The 27,829-nt window shown below is 45.2% G+C and overlaps 1 protein-coding gene across 3 annotated transcripts in view; it reads left to right on the top strand.

The window, feature by feature from the left end:
- MOCS1 (molybdenum cofactor synthesis 1) overlaps positions 1 to 27,829 on the top strand; it is a 60,094-nt gene that overhangs the window by 23,514 nt on the left and 8,751 nt on the right. The window contains exons 4-10 of one of the 3 annotated variants that reach the window (XM_059717061.1): positions 7,617 to 7,781; positions 13,144 to 13,205; positions 14,455 to 14,566; positions 16,331 to 16,443; positions 17,623 to 17,733; positions 22,662 to 22,782; positions 25,126 to 25,173. In XM_059717061.1, the coding sequence (XP_059573044.1) occupies positions 7,617 to 7,781; positions 13,144 to 13,205; positions 14,455 to 14,566; positions 16,331 to 16,443; positions 17,623 to 17,733; positions 22,662 to 22,782; positions 25,126 to 25,173 (732 nt within the window). Of the gene's footprint in view, positions 1 to 7,616; positions 7,782 to 13,143; positions 13,206 to 14,454; positions 14,567 to 16,330; positions 16,444 to 17,622; positions 17,734 to 22,661; positions 22,783 to 25,125; positions 25,189 to 27,829 lie in introns of all 3 variants that reach the window. The other 2 variants (XM_059717070.1, XM_019483070.2) reach the window with 2 other exon arrangements.

Here is a 27,829-nt window from a genome sequence, read left to right as displayed (position 1 = left end):
TCATGGCTGTGATTTTTTTGATTTTTTTTTTCAGAAAACTGACTTTCAACTCACTGGTTATCTGGCAGGAGTATAATCCCCAATAATACAAAGTTGACAATCTAACATCTTTCCTCCTCTGCAAATTCAGCATTCTTGTGCTGGTGGCACGTAAATAGCTGAGAACTGAATTAGGCCCCTTAACTGTGACCTAGATCTGTTTCTGATATAGGAGCCAAAATAGATGCACTCCCGCCATAGCGTTAATAATTGTGTTGGGCCGGCAGGCATGTAAGGTACATGAGCATTTATTTTTTTCTCAGAAATGGGTAGATAGGCCTCTGAATACTCATGCCTCTTGCCAGTATTAAAGAGTTGAAGAACTCACTTAACAGTGTAATTCTACTGGAGATAATGTAGTTGGAGACTTAATCTTGAAAGATAAGACTTCTTTACCCACGTGCTGTTTTTCATAGAACTGTTGTTAATAGGGTTAGATGAGTAAGATTCTGGCTCTGTAACTATGCTGATGCTGCCCCTATTGGTACTACAACGAGTGGAAGATGTTCAAAGAATTTAATGTCAGCAGCTTTTGGGAACAAACCTACTGAATAAAAAGGTGCTATTTTTTAACCAGTTACTTTCTGAAGAGCTAATCTACCAAGTTATGAGAAGATGTTGGTTTTGGAAAAAATAAAAGCACTTCTTAGCATAAAAGGCACTATATAAATGTAAGTAGTCCAGAACAAGAACAGTTGTTCTACAGTTGGAACAACATAACTGAAGTACAGCATCTCCCAAATTCACAGAATTTTACTTTAGGGAAGTAGAGTGGACATTCTAATTTATTCCATATGCAAGTTACAGTCCTGGGGAGAGTGGATCCCCTGCCTATACAAGCTTTCTCTGCAAAGGAGGAAGAGGTGACTTCATGGCAAAATAACTCTAGTGTTTCAAATAAACTCTGGCTGCTGACAGACGTGAAAAAAACCCCAGTGCTTTACTAGAAGAGGAGTGCGCTAGTTCAACTCAGCTCCCCAGTCTCTGTATTGATCACATACTTCAGCAGAGTATTTTTGGCACATTTATCTAAAGCTGAGCCTATCTGAAGCCATCTACATCTGAGCTCAAAGTAAAATACTGTCTTTTGTTTCTTTTTTTTCATGCCTCTATATGCTTCAAAGATGAAGAAACTACTATAAAGAAAAGAAATGTCAAGGAAGGGGAGGGAAAACCTAAAGACAATAAGGAGGTTAATTTTTAGTTTCATAATAATTTGACAAATGATTTGTCAGAAACAGCTGTAGTACCTAACCCTGATTAATGGGACAGCATTGCTAAGCTTGGAAAAAGCCTTGTGACATGATGCAATGTGATGTGATCTGATATGGGCAGTGACTTCCTTCCAAATAGACTGGATGTTAAACCTTACAAATAAAGACAGTGGTTAGTGCTTGCCACCTTCCTGACTAGTCTTATTTGTAAAATAATACCTCTTTTTTTTTTTCCTTAACTGAGATGTTACACATTAAACCCTTTGAACTACTTTATAACCACAAGAAAACTTGTGTCACCGTTGCTCATGTGATTAGCACTAAACTGTGTGGTCATCAGGGATCCTGGTTTTCATTGTTTAAAAATTACAAATTGTTTGATTTAAAACCTGCAAATTCTCTGATTAAAACCCCCAAAATTCGTCACTGTCCACCCAATCCCCCCCCCCAACCCCCACTCGCTCAGCCCTTCCAGACGGGCCCGGCCCCAGCTGCAAGGGCTACAGGGCCAGGACCCAGATCTGCAGCCTGCTGCCTCCCCCTGCCCCCTCCTCCTACCTCCCAGCAGTGCCTGAACCTCGGCTGCTGTCCACAGGAGCACGGAGCCCGATTTCCCCCTCCCCCATGGGTGGCAGAGCCCATATGTGGGCTTGGCACTGCAGGCTCAGACTCCCCACTCTGCTGTCCTCCCCTCGGGGGCCTCCGTAACCCAGCGGGCGAGACCTGGCACAGCAGGACAGAGCGGGACTGGGCAGGGAAGTTTGGTGCCAAGCACCACCATTGCAAGGCACTCCCTGTCCACCCAGCAGCTACGAAGTGGTGGCACAGACTTGTGCATCCCACTTTGGGCAGGAGGCACTTTGCCATGGTAGCGCTTGTCTCGCAGTAGCAGCGTTGAGCTTCCCCACCCAGCCCCACTCTGCTCTGCAGTGTCAGGTCCCACTCACTGGGTCAGACCTGGTGCTGAGGGGAGGGCAGAGACCCCAAGCCTGCAGTGGGTAGTCCACACCCAACCCTGCCCTGTGCACAAATATGTGGGGCATATGCCCCCTAGGTCCTCTCTAGGAATGTGCACAGTGGCAAGGAGCCAGCTCCCCCACACCCTGGACAAGCTGCCTGCAGCTCTGTCCCGCTCCCTGCCTTGGCCCTTTGGCTACACATTTCAGCCTTGGGCCCCAAGCCCCGTGCACTGCCCAGGCTAGGCAGCTCTGCCCCCAAACTTACCTGCAGGGAGCTGCTCTCCAGGCTGCCTAGTGGCCATTTGCATGTATACGTTCACATATGCACATGGCATCCCCTGCCTGACTGCTCTCCTCCCACTCGCCAGCCTGCAAAGAGAAATGCACTGTTTCCCACATTTTTCTCCTTTTAAAGGAGAAAATCCAGGCTTTTCTCCTGAAAATGGGAAGAAGAAAAAAATCTGGGTTTTACTGCGTTTTTTCTGTGGCAAATGGAAAACCCAGATCCATGGTATTCACTAAGTTGGAAACCATTTATATCTCGAGCTCCTGTAGAAATTTCTGCATATACTTTAGGATGGTGGGAGCCAACTTTCTGAGCAAGCATGGCACAAATTAGCCTTGCATCCTCCACGAATGCCACTTGGATCTATTTTTCTTACCTTATCTGCTGCACTTTTTGTGCCCTGTCTGATCTGATGCACTGCCTTCTACTTCCCAGGAGATGTCTGGATAATTAAAATCGCCCATGACGACCATGTCATGTACATGTGCAGCCTCAGTCAATTCTCGGGTGAACTCCAGATCGAGTTTCTCCCCCTGGTTTGGTGGTCTGTAGTATACACCTACAGTTTGGTCTCTCTGCCCCCTCCCCCCCCCCCCCCCCAACTTGACCCAGAGGGTTTGAAGCTGTTCATTTTTGGAGCCCATGTTGGCCTTCAAGGAGGTGTACTGCTCTTTCATATAGAGAGCAATGCCTCTACCTTTTTTCCCCACCTGGTCCCTTCTGTGCAGGGTGTAGCCCTCTACAGCTATACTCCAGTCATGGAAGGAGTCCCACCAGGTCTCTGTGATCCCTACTAGATCATTATGCACACTGGAGAGTAGGAGGGCTAGCTCCTCTGGCTTGTTCCCCATGCTCCTGGCTTTAGTATATAGACACCTGAGTCTTCCTATTGAGGCCCTCGTCTTCCTGTCCTGCTGATGGAGAACTATTCCCTCAGCTCCTGCAAGAGTGGCTCTCCCAGTGTCCCTATCTACTGGGCTTACTTGTATGTTGGTCCCTGGACAAGTTTGAATTTGTGTATCCTCATCCTCCAGCAGTCTTAGTTTAAAGCCCTGTCCAGAAGATCGGCCATCCTGGCTGCAAACAGGAACTTAGCTTTCCTCGTGAGGTGGATGCCGTCCCTTCCCAGGAGTCCTCTCTCTGAAGTATGCACTGTGGTCAAGAAATCCAAAGCCTTCTCGAGGGCACCAGCATTGGAGTTGCCAGTTCACTTCCTCATCCTTCCCTTCTGGGACAACAGGGAGTGCAGAAGAAAAGACTACCTGGGCTCCCAACCCCTTGAGCCCAGCCCCCAGAGCCCTGTAATCATTCATGACCCAGTCTGGATTACTCCTGGCCATGTCATTAGTTCCCACATGGTTGAGGAGCATGGGATAGTAGTCAGAGGGCTGGACAAGCCTGGGGATCCTCTCTGCTACATCTCAGATGTGAGCCCCTGGGAAGCAGCAGACCTCACAGGCAAGGGGGTCCAGATGGCAGATGGGTCCCTCAGTGCCCTGCAGGAGGGAGTCCCCCACCACCACCACCTTGCGCTGCCTCTTGGGGGTGGCAGCAAGCTGTTTACCTTTCTCCTCTCCTGGTGTCATGATCGGAGCTGCTTCCTGCGTGGGGAGGGGAGCGTACCTGTTGTGCAAGGCCAGGGGAGGAGCAGCCCTGGCCCTGGGTTTCCTGGAGCATCAGGTAACTGTCTTCCAGGTCGCTCCGGATAGATCTTGGTTATCCATCATGTTGGCTACCATCTCTGTCTCTTCTTCCATCTTCTGGAGAAGGGTCTGGCAGTAGCTATCTGAAGTCGTCATGGGCCCTGATGGTGCACAGCTGATGCATCTCCTCAAGTTCCTGCACCCGGCCCTCCAGAGGCTCCACCAGGGAGCACACCCCACAAGTGGGGGTGCCCCCATGCTCAGCACCCAGCAGCTGCGCCAAGCAGCCCCCGCAGTCCGGGGCCTCGGGCTCTGTCTGGGTGAAGGTCTCGGCGATGGCAGGATGCCTGCGGGTATGACAAGTCACCGCCATGGCCGAGAGCAATTATGTGGTAATAGGCTATGCTACTACCCATGAACTGGCCTACGAACTGCCTGTAAACTGCTTCCCTTGTTTGCGGTCCTGTTCGCTGGCTCCCTGGTCAATCTCCCTGGTCGCCTGGGGAGTCTCAGCATTTCTTGCTGACTAGCTTCAGTTATTGGGTAGTTTTTCCTTGAGCTGCCATATAGCTGCTACATTTCCTCTTGGAGGTAACTAAAACTCTTTTTTTGTAAAGACTTCATAAGGTAAAAGGCACTATATAAATTCAAGCAATCCAGTATCTGGATGTTGTTACGGGACCCAAAATAGAGTGCAACGGCATCACAATAAAAGTAATAGTTAAAAAGAGATTATTACAGTTGAAATTGAGCTTTCAGAACCAGGCATGAGACCTCTTTCTCTCATGCCAGAAGTGAGGTCAGATTAAATGTGTCCATAGGACTTCCTTCAATGTTAAAGTGCAAACTTTTTCTAATAGATGTGTAGAGCAAGGTTAATCCAGAGCCTAAGCATTTGGATCAAGTGTCTATAATCGCTTCTGTGTGACACACAGTTAGCTTTTTTAATACTGCTAGAAATTGGCTTATGTCACACTGTTGCTCTAGAAAGTACAGCTTGAAAGAGAGAGAGGCACAGATGATACCTTCATGCTCAAAGGAGGATCCTGGGGAGCTGTGCAGCACATGTGCAGTGAGCTCTCTGAGCTTACCAGCTTGTTGCTGTGCCTCCAGAACCCAAGGGATGAGCGCTGTCACTGGTCACGTCCCTCTCCACCTGCACCCTTAGCTTTTCCCCCGCTGCCAAAAATGGCAGCAGTAAGAGGGTTTGAGGGAGTGAGCACTACCAGCATTCGCCCCCTGGGTTCTGCCAGCAACCACTCGGACAAGCCAGTGAACCCAGAGAGGCCAGTGCAGGAAAGCCAAGGCTGCAGCTGAACTCCAACTAGCTTTGAGCATCAAGGACAATAAAAAGTCCTTTTTCAGATATGTGGGGAGCCGGAGGAAAAGCAGGGGCAACACTGGACCCCTGCTGAACCAGATGGGGCAACTGACAACTGACGCCCAGGAAAAAGCCAACCTATTAAATGGGTACTTTGCATCGGTCTTTCATCAGCCCCATGGGACACCCATGCCCGCTACGGGACAGGGAAGTCCGGGTGAGGGTGATCCCCTGCCCTCCATTGATGCTGACTTCATGAAGGAACATCTTGAGAAGCTGGATACCTTCAAGTCAGCCGGCCCTGACAATCTTCACCCCAGGGTACTCAAGGAGCTGGCGAGCATCATAGCCCAGCCTCTAGCGCGGATCTTTGAGAACTCTTGGCGCTCTGGTGTAGTGCCCGAAGACTGGAAGAAGGCCAATGTGGTGCCTATCTTCAAGAAAGGGAGGAAAGTGGATCCGGCTAACTATAGGCCCATTAGCCTGACTTCTATCCCGGGGAAGATCTTAGAAAAGTTTATCAAAGAGGCCATCCTTAATGGACTGGCCGACGCCAACATCTTAAGGGATAGCCAGCATGGGTTTGTTGCGGGTAGGTCTTTCTTGACCAATCTCATTTCCTTCTACAACCAGGTGACCTATCACCTGGACAAGGGAGAAGAGATTGATGTCATATATCTTGACTTCAAAAAAGCCTTTGACCTGGTTTCCCATAATCACCTCTTAGAGAAACTGGCCAATTGTCGCCTTGGGTCCTCCACAATCCACTGGCTGGAAAACTGGCTCCGGGGTCGGACCCAGAGGGTAGTAATTGATGGAAGTCACTCATCATGGTGTCCTGTGACCAGTGGGGTCCCCCAAGGCTCTGTCCTTGGACCCATACTGTTCAACATCTTCATTAATGATGTGGACACTGGAGTCAGAAGTGGACTGGCCAAGTTCGCTGATGACACCAAACTTTGGGGAAAAACATCCACACCAGAAGACAGGCGGGTGATCCAGGCTGACCTGGACAGGCTCAGCAAGTAGGCGGATGAGAATCTGATGGTGTTCAACACCAATAAATGCAAGGTTCTCCACCTTGGGAAGAAAAACCCACAGCATCCTTATAGGCTCGGCAGTGCTATGTTGGCTAACACTATGCAAGAAAGAGACTTGGGGGTCATCACTGACCACAAGATGAACATGAGCCTGCAGTGCAATGCTGCGGCTAGTAAAGCGAGCAAAACGCTGGCTTGCATCCATAGATGCTTCTCAAGCAAATCCTGGGACGTCATTCTCCCCTTGTACTCGGCCTTAGTGAGGCCGCAGCTGGAGTACTGCGTCCAGTTTTGGGCTCCACAATTCAAAAAGGATGTGGAGAAGCTTGAGAGAGTCCAGAGAAGAGCCACGCGCATGATCAGAGGTCAGGGAAGCAGACCCTACGATGACAGGCTGAGAGCCCTGGGGCTCTTTAGCCTGGAAAAGCGCAGGCTCAGGGGTGATCTGATGGCCACCTACAAGTTTGTCAGGGGTGTTCACCAGGATCTGGGGGAACGTTTGTTCACCAGAGCGACCCAAGAGATGACGAGGTCGAATGGTTATAAACTACTACAAGACTGTTTCAGGCTGGACATAAGGAAGAATTTCTTTACTGTCCGAGCCCCCAAGGTCTGGAACAGCCTGCCACTGGAGGTGGTTCAAGCGCCTGCATTGAACTCCTTCAAGAGCAAACCGGATGCTTATCTTGCTGGGATCCTATGAACCCGGCTGACTTCCTGCCCTTTGGGCAGGGGGCTGGACTCGATGATCTTCCGAGGTCCCTTCCAGCCCTACTGTCTATGAAATCTATGTGCACTGTGAAGCTAAAGGAGGTTTAATCGCACCCACTCTGCAGCCTCCCCTAGACCAGCTTGTATGTATGCTTGTTGTCAACAGAATCCAAAAGCTGTTGGTAAGAGGGAGATCACTCTCTGTCAGTCTATAATTAATGAAACAGTAAGTAGGTGTACAGATAGACTCAGCAGAAGTAGGCATTCAGGGTCCTAACTGCTTAGAGGACAAATTAATTTTCTCCTCTGCACCATTTTGCATATTCTCTTCTCTACAGGGTTTGGCATGAGTTCTGATTTAGCTCCTTCCATTTAAATGTCCTGCCATTCTTTTGTTTCCTAGCTCAACTGTACAAGATAGAAGGGATAAAAACCATTGCTGTCACAACAAATGGGATTAACTTGGCCAGGCTGCTGCCCCGGCTGAAGGAGGCTGGTCTGGATGCCATTAACATCAGCTTGGATACTCTGGTTCCAGCCAAATTTGAGTTCATTGTCCGGAGGAAAGGTACCAGCATTCTTCTTTTCACTTTATATAAAATTGGTTAGTGTCTGTCTGTCTGTCCTCTAAAACTAGTATAAAAATATCTCTCCTTGACTTGAGTTTGGTTGACTCTTTTCCATCCTATCTACGCTTTCTCCAGACAAATACTGAATGGTTAGAGTCCATATTGCTTACCTATGAACAGCATCTTGCATTCAAGTCATTCTTATTTGGTAGGATCCTAACTGTATTTGCCAAACCTTAAGTGACTGCTGGTTATTCATGAGAATCTTTTGAATCCTGTAAGTCAGGGGTGTCAAACATCTGGCCTACAGACCAGATCTGCTCTGTGGCCCCCAATGCTGTCCTGGGGTCTGATTAGTCCCACACAGGGCATGGCTTACACCCATGGTGCAGGCTGATTCAGGCCCGCAGACATCCTCCCCTTTCCTCTGTGTCCCCCCGGCTTCTCCAGCATGCCTGATCCAGCACACTGCAGAGATCTCAGAGCACTGGAACAAATGCAGTGTGCAGAACAGTCTGGCCAGAGCAGCAGCACATGGTGACTGCCCCAGCTAAACTGTGCCAAACACAGTGCCTGCTCTGGCATGCACACTGCACACAGCTGCCACTCCAGCCAGGCCGAGATCTTTGCTGCATGTAGAACTTACAGGCCTGGGGCTGCTGGGGCGGGCACCATGTGCAGCGCAATTCAGCCAGGGCAGCCACCATGTGCAGTGCAGCTGCTGCTCCGGCCAGACAGCACCACACAGTGCCCATTCCTGCTGCTCTGAGACTGCACCACACACAGTACAGTCCCAGACCAGCTGGAGTAGCTGCTAGATCAGGCATGCTGGGTGAGGGGAAAGGAGAAGGGGTTTGTGGGCCTGATCTGGGCCAATGGGGCTGAAAGAGCTTTGGCATCCCTGCTGTAAATCCTGCATGTGAAGTCTGACTGGTCTCCTGTTAAATGTTATCTGCCCTCCTATCAAGAAAAAGTAACAATACCCTGAAATCAATCACTCATACTCTCAAAAAAAAAATGCCAAGTAACTGGTTGTGACAGGCTTCTCCCCTCAATCGCCTTCTGCCCTCCTACAAAACCTAAGATCAGTTCATCCAGATCAGTGATTGTCAGCTTGTTCCTTGCTAAGCCCCTGTGCTGGAAGAAAAAAATTGGTAAGAACCTCTCCTCAGTTGTGCCCCAAGAAGAAGAGGGTGACCAAGCTGTGCTGCAGCTTGCTTGCAGCTCAGGTTCAGAACCCATGCTCTCTGGTGATTGGGTTGGCTGATGACACGTTTGCTCGTTACCACCTCTGTTTTGCCATACTCATTTTTTATTCTTAAATTCTAAGAATGTTTGTTTCTCTCAGAGTAAAAATCTTTTCACTCCTTCATTGTCTCCAGTAAAGCCTGCATTAAGGGCCCACCCAATGGACAAGGCAGTGTCTTATGCAACCACTTAAAATGTCTAATTGATTTCCACTTTTCTCTCAGAAAAGACTGGTAGTAGTAGTTCAGTCCAAGTCTAATGGATAGGTATCAGAATGGCCTTGTTTGACTTAGTGTTGACTGTCCCAGCAAAGCAGCTACAAATTATTTTGTCACAGAGACTGAATGAAGCTTACTGTGACCAATGTAATTAGTCTCCTAAAGTCATGGTTGAATCACATCAGTCATATGTGTAGCAAGTATTGCTTTCCATTCATTGCTTTTTTATGAGGAAAAACAGAGCCTGCACCTGAAATTACTGAGGAAGGATTGAAATCTTGTCCCATGTATTCTAGCTACTTGCAAGATAGTAAATCAAAATGTAAATTTTAGAGACGTGTCCGAAGAGTGTATATGAAATGTTTAAAGATACCTATTAAATGAATCCTAATAAATTTTCAAGTTTGTTTCCATTCTGAAATTCAATAGTATCAGATTTTTCCATCTAAAAATATAATTATGTCAATGCCTATAAACTTATCTGAGCTGCAGTTTTAAACAGTTTACCTATAGGCCATTAGATGGTGCTGCAGTACCAATTTAAAATACCATGTCTTAGATTTAAAAACCTGCAGTGCAGCAGAAAAGTTACTTTAACATACTGAGAACTTGGTTATTGAGCCAAGGTTTGGCTATATTCCCCAACCAGACTAAGCACAGGTAAGGAATAGGGGTTTTTCTCCTTCTTTCTGTCATTATCCATTTAGTGCCTGGGTCATGGTGAGGAAACGTGCTCTATTCAGATAAAGATTTGAAACGTACAGACATTGCAACCTCAGTTTAGGGCACAGCACTGTACCATGAGGCAACTGCACCAGTTGAGTTGTTCCAGGAAAATATTTGCAGGGACTGGGGGTCACACTGGAGTCTTCCATTCTCTGCCTCCTTGCTCACTGCAGTTAGATTAGCACAGTTTTAGACGCTTACTGGAAATATGCCCTTTTTCTGTTATTGAAAGGGCAAACTTGATCCTGCAGCTTCCTGAATTACATGGCAGCAGCTCTGAATATCTGATTGGAAGTCATTAGAAACGTACAGCGTACAGACTACATCTCACTAGAAGTTGTAGGGGGACACAGATAATTTATATATTTAAAAAAAAAAAGATACTAGCTACAGCGAGGTTTTTCTTGTTGAGTGCTGCTGAGCTAAATGTGCAAAAGCAAGATGGGGAAATCCCTATGGCTCTTAACAAAATGTATCAAGAAGAAATGAGGAGTAAAATTTCCAGGTTTTTTTCAGGGTGGATCTGATTTAAATCATGATTTAAATAACTGGTCAGGAAACCTAGATTTTAATTGTTGTTTTCTACAAAAAGTGCACTCTTGTTATTTGATATAACCTTCATTAAAATATTTCCAAACAGGGTCTCTTTTACAGCCTGGCAAGCCTGCTGCAATGATAAGTTTTCCCTTCTACTATACCATTCCCTCACTAGATCTCAAATCAATGGAGGGGCTATACTCAGAAATTTATCCCTCAAGACTTCTGGAATATCCTGCTCTAAATGTTTTTCTTTTGTTTCTGCTGCCCCTCCCTCCTTGCATTTATCTCCAGACTCCTCTTCCTTGCCCAGGTCTACTCCACCCCCAACAATCCTCGATTCATTTCACTTCTTGAAGCCTTGCACTTTTAGAGAGGTAAGGGCTTGACTCTGTGTACACAAACTTGCAGAGAGACGGCAGGGCTGATGGGTAGAGAATCAGGTTTGTTATCTCTCATCTGCCTATACTGCTGTTAACAAGGATGTTATATCTGAAGACACAATCCACAGTTTGAGAACTGAAACTAAGCATCACAGAGATGTTTAATGGGATCTTCTAGACTGAGCACAGAGTCCTGTTGGGTACAGTGGTTTTCTTTAATCTTTACTAATCTATAGAGGAGCATCTGGGAACCCCATAAAATTGGTCCACTAATATAGTCCATGGCCTGTTGTGACCTATTTATAAAACTTTTCTAAAAAGGTTACATGAATATATTGTCTCAAATAGTATATGATTAGAAGTTATAATCACTATTCTGCAATGGAGACAGTACAATCATATAGTGGAGTAATTATGTGCTCTGAAACACATGTGTAGACATTGATAGGGGCTGGCAGGGGTACAAGGGTGCTAAAGTGCAGGGGCTGCGTGCTGCCATGCCCCAGATCTCAGCACCCTCATGCCCCAGCCAGCCCTGACACTGCCACCACCTGCCAGCCCAGGGCTGCTTTGCCCCAGCTCAAAGTGCTGTGGTCTCAGGTGCACATGCAGATGCTGCACCTGAGAATTTATCATGTTGCCTTAATGGCACATGTAGATGCATCCTCTATGTATGAAAATGCATTAGACAACAAATGCAAATGAAGTTGCATTAGACAAACATGTTCTCTCAGTTCATTCCTACCTCCATATCCCATGGGATGGCCTAGTGAAGAATATCTGTCCTTGGATAGTGACAGTCTAAATTAGCCTATAGCTCATCACATTTTTTCTCTCCATCATCCTGAAGAAAATGAGATAACAGCCTTCTGAAATAACATAAAAAACAAGGCTCAAACCACTTTTTACTGAGATAATATCTGGAAAGTGGAATTTCATGTGGGATCATTCACAGTGAAACATAAGGGACAGATGCTTGCTTGGTTTAAGAACCTATCAGGGAGCAGGGGAGAGAGAATGACCAGCCTGAACGTTCAACCTTGAAATGTTCATGTCATAGGAAAATCCCTGTAAAACCATTTCTGAACTATTTATATTTCATATTTTTTTATTGGAATTTTGAAGCCTGGTATTGACACTTTATTTTATGAGGATTTTTCTTATTTGTACATTAGTTCATGACATATCAGTAATGTTAGTGCATAATATGACAGGATGATATGATACCTGAAGTCTTATTTTTTCAGTGTCCCCCTTTTTCATTACAAAATTCCTAGATCTAGGGAAAATAGATATTTCAGTTAATGTCTCTTCCTGGCCATGTTGAGTCTGCAAAATCACTTAATCAGACTGTCACACATTCTTTCAAGGTCAAACATGAAGGATGCTGTATATGTTGGTCAGGAAGGATTGTAGGGCCTACATCTTCTACTTCCCTTCTGTACACCCTTGGCCATCAATAAACTTATCTGAGCTGCAGTTTTAAACAGTTTACCTACAGGCCATTAGATGGTCTTCCCTTCTGTACGCCCTTGTCATGCTAGTTATGTACCAGACCAGGGCGAAAGGAAGGAGGAAGAGGAGGAATATTTAAGTACCCTTCCTTTCCCAAATCTAGAAACACTTCCTACATGCTCACCTTGTATAAAATGGTAAAACAATGAGCAGAACTGAAGCACAGAAAGGTTGAAAGCCATATTTGAAAGGGGTTTGGTCACCTACAGATGCAAAAAGGTGCTGCTTTATTGTGAGGTGCCTGGATACCTTTAAAAATCTGGCCTCATGTAATTTAGAAACATGGGTGTGAAATGGACCTCTTGGATCATGAGTTGAGTCCCCAGCTACCTCAAAAACTTTGTATATACTTCTCTAGATAAGCTGAGGAAGATCCATCTTAACACTGGGTTTTTATCCCCACTTTCCCCTCTTGAAAGGGTGTTTCAGAACTTCACTGCACTGAAGGCTTAAAAACCTTCCTCTGACTTCCATCCTAAATTTATTTCTGGTCAGCTTTTATGAAGTTGTTCTTGTACTAGCATTGTCACTTAGCGTGCATAGCTCTTTCCCCTCCCAGTATATTTATAGAAAGCAAGCCTGTCTCCTCAGCCTTTGTTTTGAATAAAAAGATAAGGTGAAAATTTCTGTTTGCAAAGAACCAGTCTCTTGATTCACAGTCCACTGATCAATCTCCTGGAACCAGTTCTTTTCTGTCCCAGTCATCTAAAGACTTTATTCTTATTGCATTTCAGGCTTTCACAAGGTGATGGAAGGAATTCACAAAGCCATTGAACTTGGGTACAATCCAGTCAAGGTAAGTCCATTCAGCTTGTAATCACCTAGGAGCCCTGGTGGTTCACTCTGTGATACCCACTGCACCTTACTTCTGTAGGTTTCTTTGTTTTGGTCTGGTTTTCTTGTTTTGTTTTGGGTTTTGTTTCTTTTCCATTAAGAGTTAGCATTTTTTTTTCTTGGTGATATTTAAGGAATCTTTCAGCATTATTGAAGGCTTTTTACCAGTGATGCCACTTTGTTATTTTGTGTAACTGACTCAGCTGTTCTCTGTTCAGAGCTACAACTCTGACTCATTTCCCTTTCACTGGCTACTGGAACATCATCTAGTATAAATAGCTTTAGATTGCAGAAACAAGATAAATATTTAAAGATTAAAGTTGAGTATAGCTGTGCTTGAAAATATGGGCATTACAATCTGTTAAGCATACAAATCTTATCTTGGAGTGCCCTTTGGTTCAGTAGTAGAATCCTTGTCTGCCCCACAGGAGACCTGGGTTCAATTCCCAGACGCTTATACAAATACAGCAATGGAGGCACCAAATGTCTGTACTCAGTCTAGCCTTTGGTTTCTGTCTCAGTGACATAAAGTGGGGATGAAGGTCTGGGCAGCCTCCACTCCTCCAAAACTCCTGCCTAGACATGTGTGGTGAAGGTCCGGGTGACTTCTCACGCATACACCATGATCTGGAAGGATCAACGGTTGCCAAACAAGTCTTACTAAGAAAAACTACAGCATGCATCATCAGTGATACAAGCAAGAGGGCCTGAGACTCTGTGGGACTGCAGCTATCAGGAAAGGCCTTAGTTTAAACTTTTCCAGATCCAGGCGTTTCTAGTAGTCAAGCTTGCTTTCACTATAGAGTGCTGTCAGCATTACCCTAGTATGAGATATGAACCCTACCAAACGTTGTATGCACCCCAGAAGAAAGCATTGCTGGGTGAGCCATCCTGCCATATTTCTATAGGTTTTATAGAAAGCAGAGCTGAAAAAACATTAGTCATCTTCCAAAGTAAAACTAGAACAGTTAGCTGGGGAGGACACCCATAGCAAAGGAGCCAGTCAGAATGATGGATGAGATAGTATGTCATCACTTGCATCATTTTAAACCTGCTGACATCTCTTAACACTTTTCCTTTGAAGGAGATGCTGTGATGTTTCTGTATACCCTGTTCCTAACCTTGCCTAAGGGCACTGAGTCCTCTTGTACAAGATGAGAACATTGGGTTCTGTACAGAGTGGTTTCAGGCTGCTGGGTTTTTTTCTCCAGGTGAACTGCGTAGTGATGAGAGGTCTCAATGAAGATGAGCTGCTGGACTTTGTGGACCTCACAAAGAATCTGCCCCTAGATGTACGGTTCATAGAGTACATGCCCTTTGACGGTGAGTACTCATGTCCTCAGTTTTCCCTTCTCTGAAGGAACAGGATATGTTTCATCTAATTTTTTTCTTAGAACACATGGTTCCTAAACCTCTTGCTGTTTTTGTTGCTCTTCTCTAGTTTGTGTACAACTTTCTTAAAGCGTGGTGCCCAAAACTGAAAAGTGTGTGTCAGCTGAGGTGTCCTCATGCTCATTAGAGCTGAGTGTAGTTTAACATTACATTTACTTAGATGCTTAACAGTTTACATATTTTTGTTTAGAAAACAGTAAAACGTACATTTTGTATTTATGAGATTTGTTTTTTACTTGTGATTTTGTTAACTTTGGGTGGAAATTGGAATGCCATTAAAATGCTTAAAAGCTATTTAAAATTCCTTAGTTAACTAAAATTACTTGGGATGCCATATGTACTTAAGGAAAAAAACCTTTTAGTTGAAATATGTGCATTTTAAAATGCCTTCTTAAACATTGGAAGCGATACCTATAGTTAGTGATTTGAATGTTTCTGGTCATTGTGTCCTTCAAGATTATAGAAACGTTATCTCAGCCTCTCGCACCTTATTTTTATACATACTTTGGAAGAAATTGCCTTTTCAACTCCAATTTGATTTCTCAACTTTGAATGAGCTAGTTATTGAACTGAATAAACTGAAAAAAATATTCCCTCTGCATTTGCAGAAGAGGCCATCAGAAGCTGATTCAGCACTCAACAAACTCTGGTTCTAAGTGCTTGGCTAGTAACTTCTACCAGTTCACCAGTTTGACTTCAAAACTTTGGCAGCAAACATATACTGCTCATTTGGTCATGTAATGATTTTAATAGATTATACTAAGTTTAGGGCTTCAGGCAGGCTGTCATAATTTCAGTTTTAATTTAAATGGGTTTTTCCTTGTTTAAAGAGACAAATGGATATAGTTTTCTTATTTGAGATATATAGTTAGAGTTAAAAAAGAAAGAAGTTTTGATTTGGTTTCCCATCACCAAATTCTGTACCCCTCCTGACAGGGCTCAGTTGACTTGCAGGCTTTGCTAAATTTTTGTCTGTTTTTTTGTTGTTGTTGTTATGGTCTAGAACCGGGGTGTCAACCTCATTTGGCCCCTATAGGCTGGACCGCGGGGCTTCTCACAAGCCAGATGATCCACCTTCAGTGTCAAGACAAGCACTGGTGGTATTAACCCCCTGAATGGTGGCACCTTAATACATAGTACCTTTGGCAGCCATTTAAATTAATACCATGGTTGTTTGCCCCAGCACTGCAGAATTCCATCCCCAAGAGACATTTCAATTAAAAAAATTGGTGGCAGGGCAAGCAACAGTGACATTAACCTCCACCACTGCCAGAACCATTGTATCAGTGGGGCCAGCACCCAGGGGATTAGTGCTGTTGCAGAACTTCATCCCCAGTGAGCATACCAAACTGAATTCAGTGGTAGGACAAGCAGCATTAATCCCCAGGCTGTTGGCCCCACCTTCATAACAGCTCTAGCAGCTGCAGGGGTTAATGTTATTGTTGCTCACTGTGCTGCTGAATGTCCAGCCACTCAGGCTAGATCTGGAGGTATATCTTCCAGACCAGGGAATCCCCACAAGCTAGATGACCCTTTTCTACAAGCCAAATTTGGGCATGGCCTTTGTTTGACACCTGTGGTCTAGAAGGTTGATACAGCTCCTCAGGTATTGTTCACTGAAAAGGACAGCAGACATCCAAGGAAAAGGAGTGTGTTTTTCTGTTTAAAAATTTCTAATGACTGATCTATACCTAGGCAACAAGTGGAACTTTAAGAAGATGGTGAGCTATAAGGAGATGTTGGACACAATCAAGCAGAGGTGGCCTGAGTTGGAGAAACTGCCCTGTGAGGCCTCCAGCACAGCAAAGGTGGGTGCAGACAACACTGTGAAAGGAGATCCAAGGCCTCATCAAATTGTGACAGGCTAGCTAGGGTAAAGGGCATGATGGTCCCTTGTCCTCTGTGTAATGAACTTGAAGTCATTAGTCAGAGTGCATGCATACAGCCTCTGTGAACAGCAAGCGTGATTTTTTACTTCTAGAAACACAGCACTTTTGCCAACTGTGGCTTTGTCAGGTGAAAGTAGTACTAGGCTTCAATCCCTTATCCAGGACTATTGCCATTAAAGGAATCAAACTTTCATGCTTGAACAGGTGTTGTAAATGTCATTCAGTAAATTGCTTCATTACTTCTGTGGATATTTACAGTCCAGGCTGCTGCATGTCAAAATCTTCCTCATCTGATGCTTGATAGGTAAGGACAGATTCACCCAACATCATGTCAGCAGTCTTGTAGCAAGCCTGTGAATCAGAGGGAGCAGGGACATATTTTGTAGATGCCCACTCATTGATTTCTTTTTTCTCCATGTTGTAGAAATTTGGTTCTTCAGAGAGCAGTGAAGTGTGTACACTTGATGGCAGACAGGTTTTGGTAGCTATGGCATTTTTTGTGGCTTATTCTAAAGTCTCTGGCTCTCCAGAAACCCTATGGTGTTACTGCAGTCACGCTGTTTGCATTGATGGAAGGCGTAGGACTCGTATAAAATTAGGATTTTTTTAGGCTTGCAACAAGGTGAATTTAGTCTTTGTAAAAGTTGCAGAGCTGATAGCTTTGAACAAAGTTCTCTCTGGCATGTTGAGGCATTTATAAGCTTACCAAAACTTGCCCTTTCCCCAGCTGCCAGTATCAGTATGGTTTAAAAGTTTAACTAGGAGAGCAAATGGATCACTCAGCCTCTCCACATGGGCTGATGGGTTTAAAGTGTGTATGTGCACTGTGAACACTGACCCACTGAGAAATAGATTGAAATCACTAAAACCTCTTTTTTATAAGGCAATAAACAGTAGACATTACAGGATTGACAACTTCCTCTTATCCCATCCTGATCCCAACCCCATTCTGTCTTCCATTGCTGAACCCCTGGGAGGGAGGAAGCCAAATTTAGATGAGGGGTCTCCAGACCAACTTAACCTAGGTTTTTGGCTCCCTAGTAAAGCCTTCTGAAAAAAAATACTTATTGGTATTTCTTCTCTCCCTGACTTCTGCAGGCTTACAAGGTGCCAGATTTCCAGGGACAGGTTAGCTTTATCACCTCCATGTCAGAGCACTTCTGTGGAACCTGCAATCGACTGAGGATAACAGCAGATGGGAACCTGAAGGTAGGTAGCAACCTGTGACTTCCTTCACCTACTTGCAGCTAAAACGGGGGGTGTTGAATTGCTGCTTTTTTATGGTGCTGTGATATAAGACAACAGGAAAAGTCTGCCTCAGTGCAACTTTTTTTTTTCTGGGAGGGTTCATTTCTGAAGCAACTTGTATATTTTTTTTCTTTTTTGGCTCTGACACACATTACCTTGCTTTTCCCAGTATTCCATCCTCTGGTTATGTTTAGATAACACAGTAAACTTGAACTGTCAGACTAATTTGTTGTGAGGTCAGTGAAGATAAATACACACTTAAGCTTTTTTTTTATGTTAAGTCATCTTAAACATGAAACAGGAAAATTGCTTCCAGTAAAAAGGTTGTAAGCAGCTGAAAACTTGGATTTCCTGTTCCATTAGAATACTATCCCATTTCAGGGTTACACTGAAGATCTCTTTCTGCATTCTTCTTCAAAGGCAGCCTATGTGTTTCGTGCAACAGCTGTGGAAGGGGGAGCATTTAGCTTCCTGCCAAGTTGAAGCTGGCAGTCCTAAGGGGAAAAATTAAGTTTTCAATTAAAAATTGGCTCTCTTAAGCTGCCACCTGATGGTGACGGTAGATGTTCTGCTGTCTAATATTGGATCACCCAAGCAGCCTGGTAGCCCAGATTTGTTCAAGATCATGAACTGCTTCACAAAAAAACCTGTTCTTTTTTATTTTAATATCCATGTAACTTTTGTGGATCAGTTTTTGCAAAATTTTCTTCTTTTAGCTGCAGAGAGCTTAAGTGTTGATATGTGGACTAGACTGACCAATGGACTCATGTTGGGGCGTTTACTCATTTAAGATGACACGCTGGAGATATAGAATAAACTGGGTGGAGACGTGGAGTGTAGGAATAATGGAGCCAAAGCTGAACAGTGTAATACCACAGAATAGAGTTGGAGAAGGAGGTAGTCATGGGGAGAGAAGAAAAGTGGAGGTGATTAGAGTGAGGGATGTAATGGAAGAAGCAGGAAAGGAAGGTCACTGAATACTGATTATACCTACACTATGAACTGAATGGAAAACAGGATTGATTGGCATAGGCTATGTCAAAACATCCATCTTAAATATGGGGCTTGGGGCTTTTTCTCCCCTACATACCTCTCACTTACATGGTGAAATAAGAACATAAGAAATGTCATACTGGGTCAGATCAAAACGGTCCACCTAGTTCAGTATCCTGTCTCCAACGGCAGGAAAAGTGGCTACTTTACAGTAAATGCATATGAATGGGGCATATCTAGAGTGATCTCTAGCCTCTTAATGGATCTGTCATCAATGAATTTGTCTAATTCCTTTTTGAACCTAGCTGTACTATTTGCCTCTACAACCTTCTGTGGTTTTCATAGACATTTGGGCTGGAAGGGACCCCGAAGGATCATCGAGTGCAGCCCTCTGCCCCATGGGCAGGAAGTCAGCAGGGATCATAGGATCCCAGCAAGACAGACATCCAAATGTGTCTTGAAGGCGTTCAAAGTGGGTGCTTGAACCACCTCCGGCAGCAGTCTATTCCAAACCTTGGGGGCTCGGACAGTAAAGAAGTTCTTCCTTATGTCCAGCCTGAATCGGTCATGGCAGAGTTTGTGACCGTTCAATCTTGTCATCCCTTTCAGTGTTCTGGTGAACAGACGTTCCCCCAGATCCTGGTGAATACCCCTAATAAACTTATAGGTGGCCACCAGATCACCCCTGAGCCTGCGCTTTTCCAGGCTGAAGAGTCCCATGGCTCTCAGCCTCTCATCATAAGGTCTGTTTTCCTGACTTCTGATCATGCGCGTGGCTCTTCTCTGGACTCTCTCAAGCTTCTCCACATCCTTTTTGAATTGTGGTGCCCACAACTGGATGCAGTATTCCAGCTGCGGCCTCACCAAGGCCAAGTACAACAGGAGGATGACATCCCGGGATTTGCTTGAGAAGCATCTATGGATGCAAGCCAACGTTTTGCTCGCTTTACTAGCCGCAGCATCGCATTGAAGGCTCGTGTTCATTTTGTGGTCAATCATGACCCCCAAGTCCCTTTCCTCTGTAGCGCTAGCCAGTGTAGCACTGCCGAGCCTATAAGCATGCCGCAGGTTTTTCCTCCCAAGGTGAAGAACCTTGCATTTTTCAGTGTTAAACACCGTCAGGTTCTCATCCGCCCACTTCATGAGCCTGTCAAGATCTGCCTGGATCACCTTCCTGTTCTCAGGGGTGGATGCTTTACCCGAGTTTGGTGTCATTGGCGAACTTGGCCAGCCCGCTTCTGATGCCAATGTCTACATCATTGATGAAGATATTAAAAATATAGGCCCTAGGACAGAGCCTTGAGGGACCCCACTGGTCACCGCGCACCATGACAGTTGACTTGCGTCAACCAGCACCCTCTGGGTCCTACAGCAGAGCCAATTCCCCAGCTAGCAGATCGTGGTGAGGTTGAGGCTGCAGTTAGCCAATTTTGCCAAGAAGTGATCATGGGATACCAGATCGAAGGCTTTTTTAAAGTCAAGATATACGACATCAATCTCTTCCCCCGTGTCCAGGTGATAGGTCACTTGGTCATAAAAGGAAATGAGATTGGTCAAGCAAGACCTACCCACAACAAACCCGTGCTGGCTATCCCTCAGGATATTGCCGTCAGCTAGTCTGTAAAGGCTGGCCTTGATAATCTTTTCCAAGACCTTCCCCAGGATGGAGGTCTGGCTGATGGGCCTGTACTTTGCCGGATCCACTTTCCTCCCTTTCTTGAAGATAAGCACCACATTGACCTTCTTCCAGTCTTTGGGCACTACACCAGAGTGCCTGAAGTTCTCAAAAATCCATGCCAGGGGCTGAGCTATGATGCCTGCCAGCTCCTTGAGTACCCTTGGGTGTAAACCGTCAGGGCCGGCTGACTTGAAGGTATCCAGCCTGTCAAGGTGTTCCTTCACGAGATCAGTTTTGATGGAGGGTAAGGAACCTCCCTCACCCGGGCATCCCTGACCCACAGTGGGCAGGGGTGTCCCTTGGGACTGGTGAAAAACTGACGCGAAGTACCCATTTAGCAAGTTTGGTTTTTCATGGGCATCAGTTGTCAGTTGTCCCATCTGGTTTAGCAGGGGTCCAGTGTTGCCCTTGCTTTTCCTCTGGCTCCCCACAAATCTAAAAAAGGACTTTTTATTTTCCTTGATATTTGTAGCTAGCTGGAGTTCCATCACAGCCTTGGCTTTTCTGGTTTGCTCTCTGCAGGTATGGACCAGAGCAGAGTATTCCTCCTTGGTGGTGGTTCCAGTCCTCCAGCCTTTGTAGGTCTTCCTTTTAAGACACAGGAGGTCTGCTATTTCCTTGCTGAGCCAAGGGGGGTGCTGTGCCCTTTTGCTGCCTTTCCTCCAAGGCGGGATAGACTGTGCTTGCGCATCCAGGATTGCTCCCTTGAGGAGCAACCACTCTTCCTGAACTCCCCTCCCCTTTGGGTTGTGGCCCTTTAGGGCCTCACTGACAAACCTACTGAGCTTGTCAAAGTCGGCTTTCCTGAAGTCGAGGACTTCTGTATTGCTGACTGACTTGCCAGCTTTACAGCAGATGGTGAAAGTGATCGGCTCGTGGTCGCTGTCACCCAGCTTCCCTTCGATCATTGGCGAAGACTTCCATAAGTTAACTACACGCTGGGCGTGTCTACACGAGACGCTATGTTGCTATAGCGAAGAGTTACAGTGACATAGCTCGTTGCTATGGCAACATAGGGTTGGAAACAACCCATGCACTGCTGGGACTGTGCAATGAGGGGCACGTGTAGACACGCCCACTGGGTGCATCTCCACATGCACTTTATTGTGGAGTAGGCCAATTAGCTGAGCAGTAAAGCGCCACTGTCTACACACCTGCCAGTATTAGGGTACAGTAAACTAATTAACTCTGCCGTAAGATAGGACTATTGGGGACAGTCCTATCTTACAGCAGGGTAAGTTACCGCACTGAAACGCGCATGTAGATACTGACCGTGGGTGTAAATTGCACCCAGTCAGCCCAGCCAATCAGGGGCCTGCTCCTCTCCAGCTCAAGTTGCTGCTGTCCCAGGCTCATGTGTAGACGCTTCACCTAGGAGCAGTTTACTTCAGTATGCCAGCTCAAAATGCTCTGGAGTTTATTGCTTCGTATTGATTGCACATGTAACTGTATCCAACATGTGTGAAAATAAATAAAATAAATACATACATGGGTTTTTTTAAGTTCTAACCCCAATTCCTGCTGATTTCAGTGGGTGTCCCCTTAGTTTTAGTATTTTGGGACTTGGTTAATGACAGTTGCCTATTCACTTTGTCCACACCCTTCATGATTTTATTCCCCCTCAGCCTTCTCCTTTCCATACGGAAGAGTCCTAGCCTTTTCAGTCTGTTCTGGTATAGCAACTGCTCCATACCTGTGGGCAAACACTTTAGTTATAATGCCGTCATTCTTTGGTGCTTGATATGAGGTTAACTATAGAAGTAGTGGATCTTATTGGCTTGGCAGCACATACTTCACAGTACAGTGCCACTTTTGCATTGAATTTTGTGCCCTACACCCATATCCCTTGTAATCCACACCTCCCTAATCAGTAATCACATACTTGAGGCAGGAGTGAATTCTTTTTTACGGGGTCACCTCATGCAGTTCTTTGCCACAGCTAATTGTTCACCATTAGCTTTGGAAATGCTCATCCTTGAAATTGAGGTTGGAGATTTGGATAGGGCAGAACTTGTTTATAGGCTAATGTCTCTCCATTGTGATGTTGGCACCATGAAGAAATATAAAGTGCCATCCTCAGACTGACAGTTTCAAAGGGCTAATGGAAAGACAGGACTGTAGTGTCATACTCTTCCGATGCTCAGCTAGTGATACAAAGACTAATGCTCCCTAGCCAATTCTTATCTCCTCCCTTTCACCTCCCTGTGTTTTATTGCAGGTGTGCCTTTTTGGGAACTCGGAAGTGTCTTTGAGAGATCATCTGCGGGTAGGCTCCTCGGAGGATGAATTGGTTGAGATCATTGGAGCAGCAGTGGGCAGAAAAAAGAAACAGCATGCTGGTATGTTTACTGTATCCAAGTAGTAACAAGGGGGAAGAGAGCTGAGGAGTGTGCTTCTCCAAGATAGAGTGCATGATGGCCAAGACATTGGTAGAAAGGCATGAAAAATTATTAAATAGAGTTGTATTGTAGTGACTCTGGAGAGGAGACATAGAGGTTCCCACTTAATTGGAAGCATAGTCTGGCACTGGATTTGAAGTAGTAAGTATTGACAGGTCAACTTGAATGTTATGTGCTTGCTCTAAACTTCAGATCGGTATGCACATATTACTGAATCTCCCCCACCACTAGAACTGAGGCTGCCTAGCAGTCTTAGATTTCCAGAGACTTATTTTCACATGGCTCACAAGTGCCACTTTGGTAGTTATCCCCAGAACAAAAGCATAGAGGCCTACAGAAATCTGCAGAGGTCTGTTTGCTCTGCTTCTTTTAATTAGAATTAGGTCAGTGGGAGACCATAAAAGCCAGAGCTTGGAAGCTCATCTGTGTAGCCCAAAGTCCTGTTCCTGACTGATTACTATGACTAGTATTGATTCTTCAGAGCATGGTCTGAAAACCCATGCAGGCATATAGCCAGTTCTGTAACACTATCCTGAGAACAAGAGGAGGAGAAGAGCCTCATGATCTCTGGGGCAATGCATTTACACCCCAGTGCATGAGATGAGATTACCCTTATTTTAGCTGGCATACCTTCAAGCTACTTGATTCATATTCTCTCCAGCTGCCTTTAAAATTCAAATAGCTACTCTGGTTTCTTGTGTGGGGAAGTAAGTCCACAAACTATCCTCATGCAATTAGGAAGTATTGCCTTTTTTTTTTCTAAATACAGTGGCCACTCGCAATCTTCATTCCCCTTCTCTGGTCCTGTCACATCTATTAGAAGGTATGGTGACCAAAACAGTATCTCCACTTCACAGAGTAAATTCCTTTCCTGCCCATGCCTTCTTTAAACTTCCCTGAGCACATAACATTAGTATAAGAAAAGGAATTTCTGTATTCAAAGCATATACCTTTAATTTCTTGCTAAAATCCTGGGAGCTTTGAGCTCATTTTGAGCCTGGGTAGATTTTCATTGTGCACTATGCTTTACCAAAACAAAGTTTTCCCCTCCTGTTTGCACCCCAGTAACTAAGGCTGCGTGTAGACCAAACGTGGGGCATGTGTGAACGACACTTTAAAGCGAGTTAAATTCTTTTGCACTACTTTAATGGTGTTGGTGTTTAGATGCATTGGTAGCAAATTTGGCAGCATAATGCACCTTAAATGACTTGGGCCGCAGCAAACTAAAACTCCTCTGAGGAGTTTTAGTTGGCTGCCATACAGCCGCAGAGTGAAGCACTGGGCTCTGCAGCTCAGGCTCTGCAGGAAGCCCGTTCAGACAGCCTGGCAGCAGTCTGGGAAGGCAGGCTCTGCCCAGGGTGGGGGGGTAAAAAGCGGCAAGCCTGATTTTATTTTTACTTTTTTTCCCCCCCTGGAGCCTGCCTGCCAACCTGAGCTGTGCAGGGACCTGGTGCTTCCCTCCACAGCTGCAGTGTCCCCCGGGACCACCCAATCTGGGTGCCTGCGGGTGGGTGCTTCCTGGTAGGGGGGGGATGCCGCTGCCACGGAGAGAAGCACCAGCCCCCCTCACAGCCCAGGGACTGCTCCAGCTGCCAGCAGCTCGCCCTCCACTCCCCACTGCCAGAGAGGCAGGTAAGTGCACAGGTGTGTGCACGGCCCGGGGGTTTACTTGACCCTAAATTGAAGAGGTGTTTTTAAAAACCCACCGCTTCAATTTAGGGCCTCCGTTTCATCTACACACACCCTAAGAGATAAGTTGTCTGAAAAATTCCAGAGGGGTATTTTACTGACCAAAGCAATGGGACATCAGCAAACATCAACTTCACATTCTGTTTGTTCTGCGGGTATTGCTAGCTAGCTTAGTATTGAACCATGGGGCATCTTGAGATTGGTGTGCCACCAACTACAGTATATAGCTACGTGTTCAATTTATTTGTTTCTTTCTGTAGAGAGATTCTGTTGCTCTTGAAGTAGTATGACAGTCCTGAATTCTTTGAATGTTGTAAAATAGAGAGTGCAGTTCTGATTACAAGAGACCATCTGGGAAAGGCCGATACATATTGTGGATCTACTTGGGCCCTTGAATGTTTTCCTCAGATACCATGTTTTATGTTTTTATGTAATATTTTCAGGTTGGGTTTCTTGAGCTCTATTTTTCCTGCAGGTTGGGATATGTAATGGTGGTGAAAGAGGCACAAAGAAAGCTACGACAAATAGAATATGCCCTACAAATGACTCAAAATGTAGAAAACTAGCCTTTTACACGTGTGCTTTACTTTCTAGGCATGTTTAACATTTCCCAAATGAAGAACCGACCAATGATCCTGATCGGTGGGTGACAAATCAGTACGTAATAAATACACTGTGATCTTGTTTGTTTTAAAGTCTTCATGGAGCAGAGAGGGATGGATTTTAATTCCAAGCTATGTTAGGTTCTTTAGGTACAGATGGGCTGATTTTTAGAAAGGCAGTCATGGTGAAAACAAAAAGAAAGTGAGGGAGGGGAAGAAGGTTAATCTATCAACCGTCAGTCCCATCATCCATCTATTTCTAAAAAAAATCTTTAAAAGTCAAAATACAAATGCATTTAGAGTTTCCTAGCTTAAGCTGGTGGCTTTGACACTGCTCTTATTTTACTTGCTTTATGTTAAGCAAGAACAGTATGCTGATAGTGCAGAGGTTCTGGGTGTTTCTTATAAAAAGCTGCAGTGGGCTGAGATTGTCATACCTTGAAAAAATTGCAATAGATACTTGAAGGCTGTAGGCCTTGCTTTATTGCTGGGATAGGATTCCTGAGCTCATGTGGAATGGTATGGCTACTACATGGAAATCTTGCCATTTCGCCTCGCTGTCGTCTTCTGAAATTCAGTGGCTCCAGATAATTTGGGATTTGATTCTTTTGAAAGGTAACACTGCGAAGGTTCGTAATAAATACTGCTTACAAAATTGCAGCCTGGTGTCTGTATAGATACTTACAGCATCTTTCTCCATCATGCCCCAGCCACTGAGGTTATGTCCTCGCTCAGAAAGCAGATTGCTCAGTCCTGTTGCTGAGGAAATAAAACCCACCCGCCATTGCATTAACCCTGCAGAAGCAGTGGTGAAAATGCCTTGAGGAGCCCCCCATACACTGTACTCAGCACCTGGGTTACCAGCATGCTCCAGCATGGGGGTTTGGGGCAGCTCCAGGGTATCTTCACTGTTTCATTTATGGAGTTGGCTTGCACAGAGCAGGAGTGGGACTTACTTCCTCAGTGGAGAGACAGGACAGTCTATCCCTCAGACACAGACATACCTTGAGTGCCCTAGACCAGTGGTATGCAACCTTTTGGTTCCACAGGCTGGATAAGTAATGTGGGGGTTGGTCCGTGAGCCTGATCCAACGTGTGCTAAGCCCTGATCCCATGTATATGTTGTACCCACAGCCCAGGACTTGTGAATGCTAGATCAGGCTCTGGCTCCACACTCTAAATAGGGCCCAATACCCTGACCCCAGCCCTGCATGCACCAGATAGTGTGCTGTCCTGGCCCTGAACTCTTACATACTGTATTGAGCCTGCCACCCCTGCCCCAGCACTGTGCTGACCCTGACTCCATGCATGCCGTGTCAAACCTGCTGTCCTCGTCCCAGCCGTGCATATGTTAAATTAGGCCCACTGCCTTGGCTCCAGCCCCACATAAATCAAATAAATCTGATGTATAGAACCATCTCATCTGGCCAGCAGGGGTCAGAAATTAGACTGTGTGACAATAGTGGCAGCGATAAGTATCGCTGCTGCCCTACTGCCAAACTTCCAGATCCTTGGGGAGCCCTGCAGGCTGGATCACAGCTTGAGAGGTTGGATCTGGCTCGTGGACTAGGGGGTTGAGCACACCTGCCCTAGACTAAACTGTTCTAGGCCATAGAAAGCAATGCACAAAGTATTACTGTTCCTATTCCTAGTGAAGGCATTCTCCAGCCCCTCCCTTTGCTAAAATGTCCAGGTGGTTGTGACAGTGCCATAGTACATGATTTACATCCAGTTCGGGGAGGGGCAGATTCCAAACTATTGAGCCCTCTAATCAAATATAGTGTCTAGCAGCCAGACTCAAGGGCTGGGACTCCTGGGTTCTGTTAGTGACTCTTATAAGTTACATCTCTTCTGTATCTGCATTTCCCCAATTATAAAATATCTGTTTATGAGGAGGTGGGTACATGTGCGAGATGGGCTTAAGTTTTTGAAAAAAGCATTAAGAGACCTTTATGTGAAAGCTGATCTAATAAGCACTAACTCTGGCTATTCCTTGCTAAAAAGTTTTAAACAATCAAGGGAGAAATACTCTCCATCTCTGTTTCTGTCTTATGCTTAGTAATATATCAGTCATGAATTTTGCAGTATAATTTGCCAGGTCTGAGAACTGCCCTGAATGGAGCAATGCAGATACCTAGATTAGGAACTGAAAACTGTCTTAGTAGACAGGCAACATTCCTTAGATGGGCAGATGTCCAGGCAGGATGGTCTTGCAATACCTGCCCCCTCAGATTAGTCCTCTGGAGCTTCCAAACACTACTTGTTGCAAATGCATTCTTTTTAGACTCATCCTTTTGTTTTTACAGCCTCTCTTCCCTTTTTCTTTGATTGCATGCCATCTTCTGTCTTGTTGAGTTTTTACTTGGACAGGTTGAACCATGCAGGCAACTCTGGCCCTCTGTATTTGCTTGATACATGCATGCATGCACATGTGTATGCACACACATGCATGTGTGTGTGTGTATCTACAGATAGATATAATCTATCTAGAGATATAGACATTAGATATATAGATTGGGCCTACTTTGAATAGTTTACTTTTCACCACCTTCAAAAACCAGGTGACCCCTATTTTGCAATGTGAGACCGCTTTAAATAATAGTTTCTTATTCTCTGTTCCTGGAATGTAACACTGCAACTCTGGCAACACACCCAGTTTATATCTATATATAGATATCTAGATATAGTTATATAGT

The sequence above is a fragment of the Alligator mississippiensis genome, chromosome 1 (assembly GCF_030867095.1).
Source record: "Alligator mississippiensis isolate rAllMis1 chromosome 1, rAllMis1, whole genome shotgun sequence".
In the NCBI taxonomy this organism is placed as follows: domain Eukaryota; kingdom Metazoa; phylum Chordata; order Crocodylia; family Alligatoridae; genus Alligator; species Alligator mississippiensis.
This window is presented reverse-complemented; position numbering and strand designations above follow the sequence as displayed.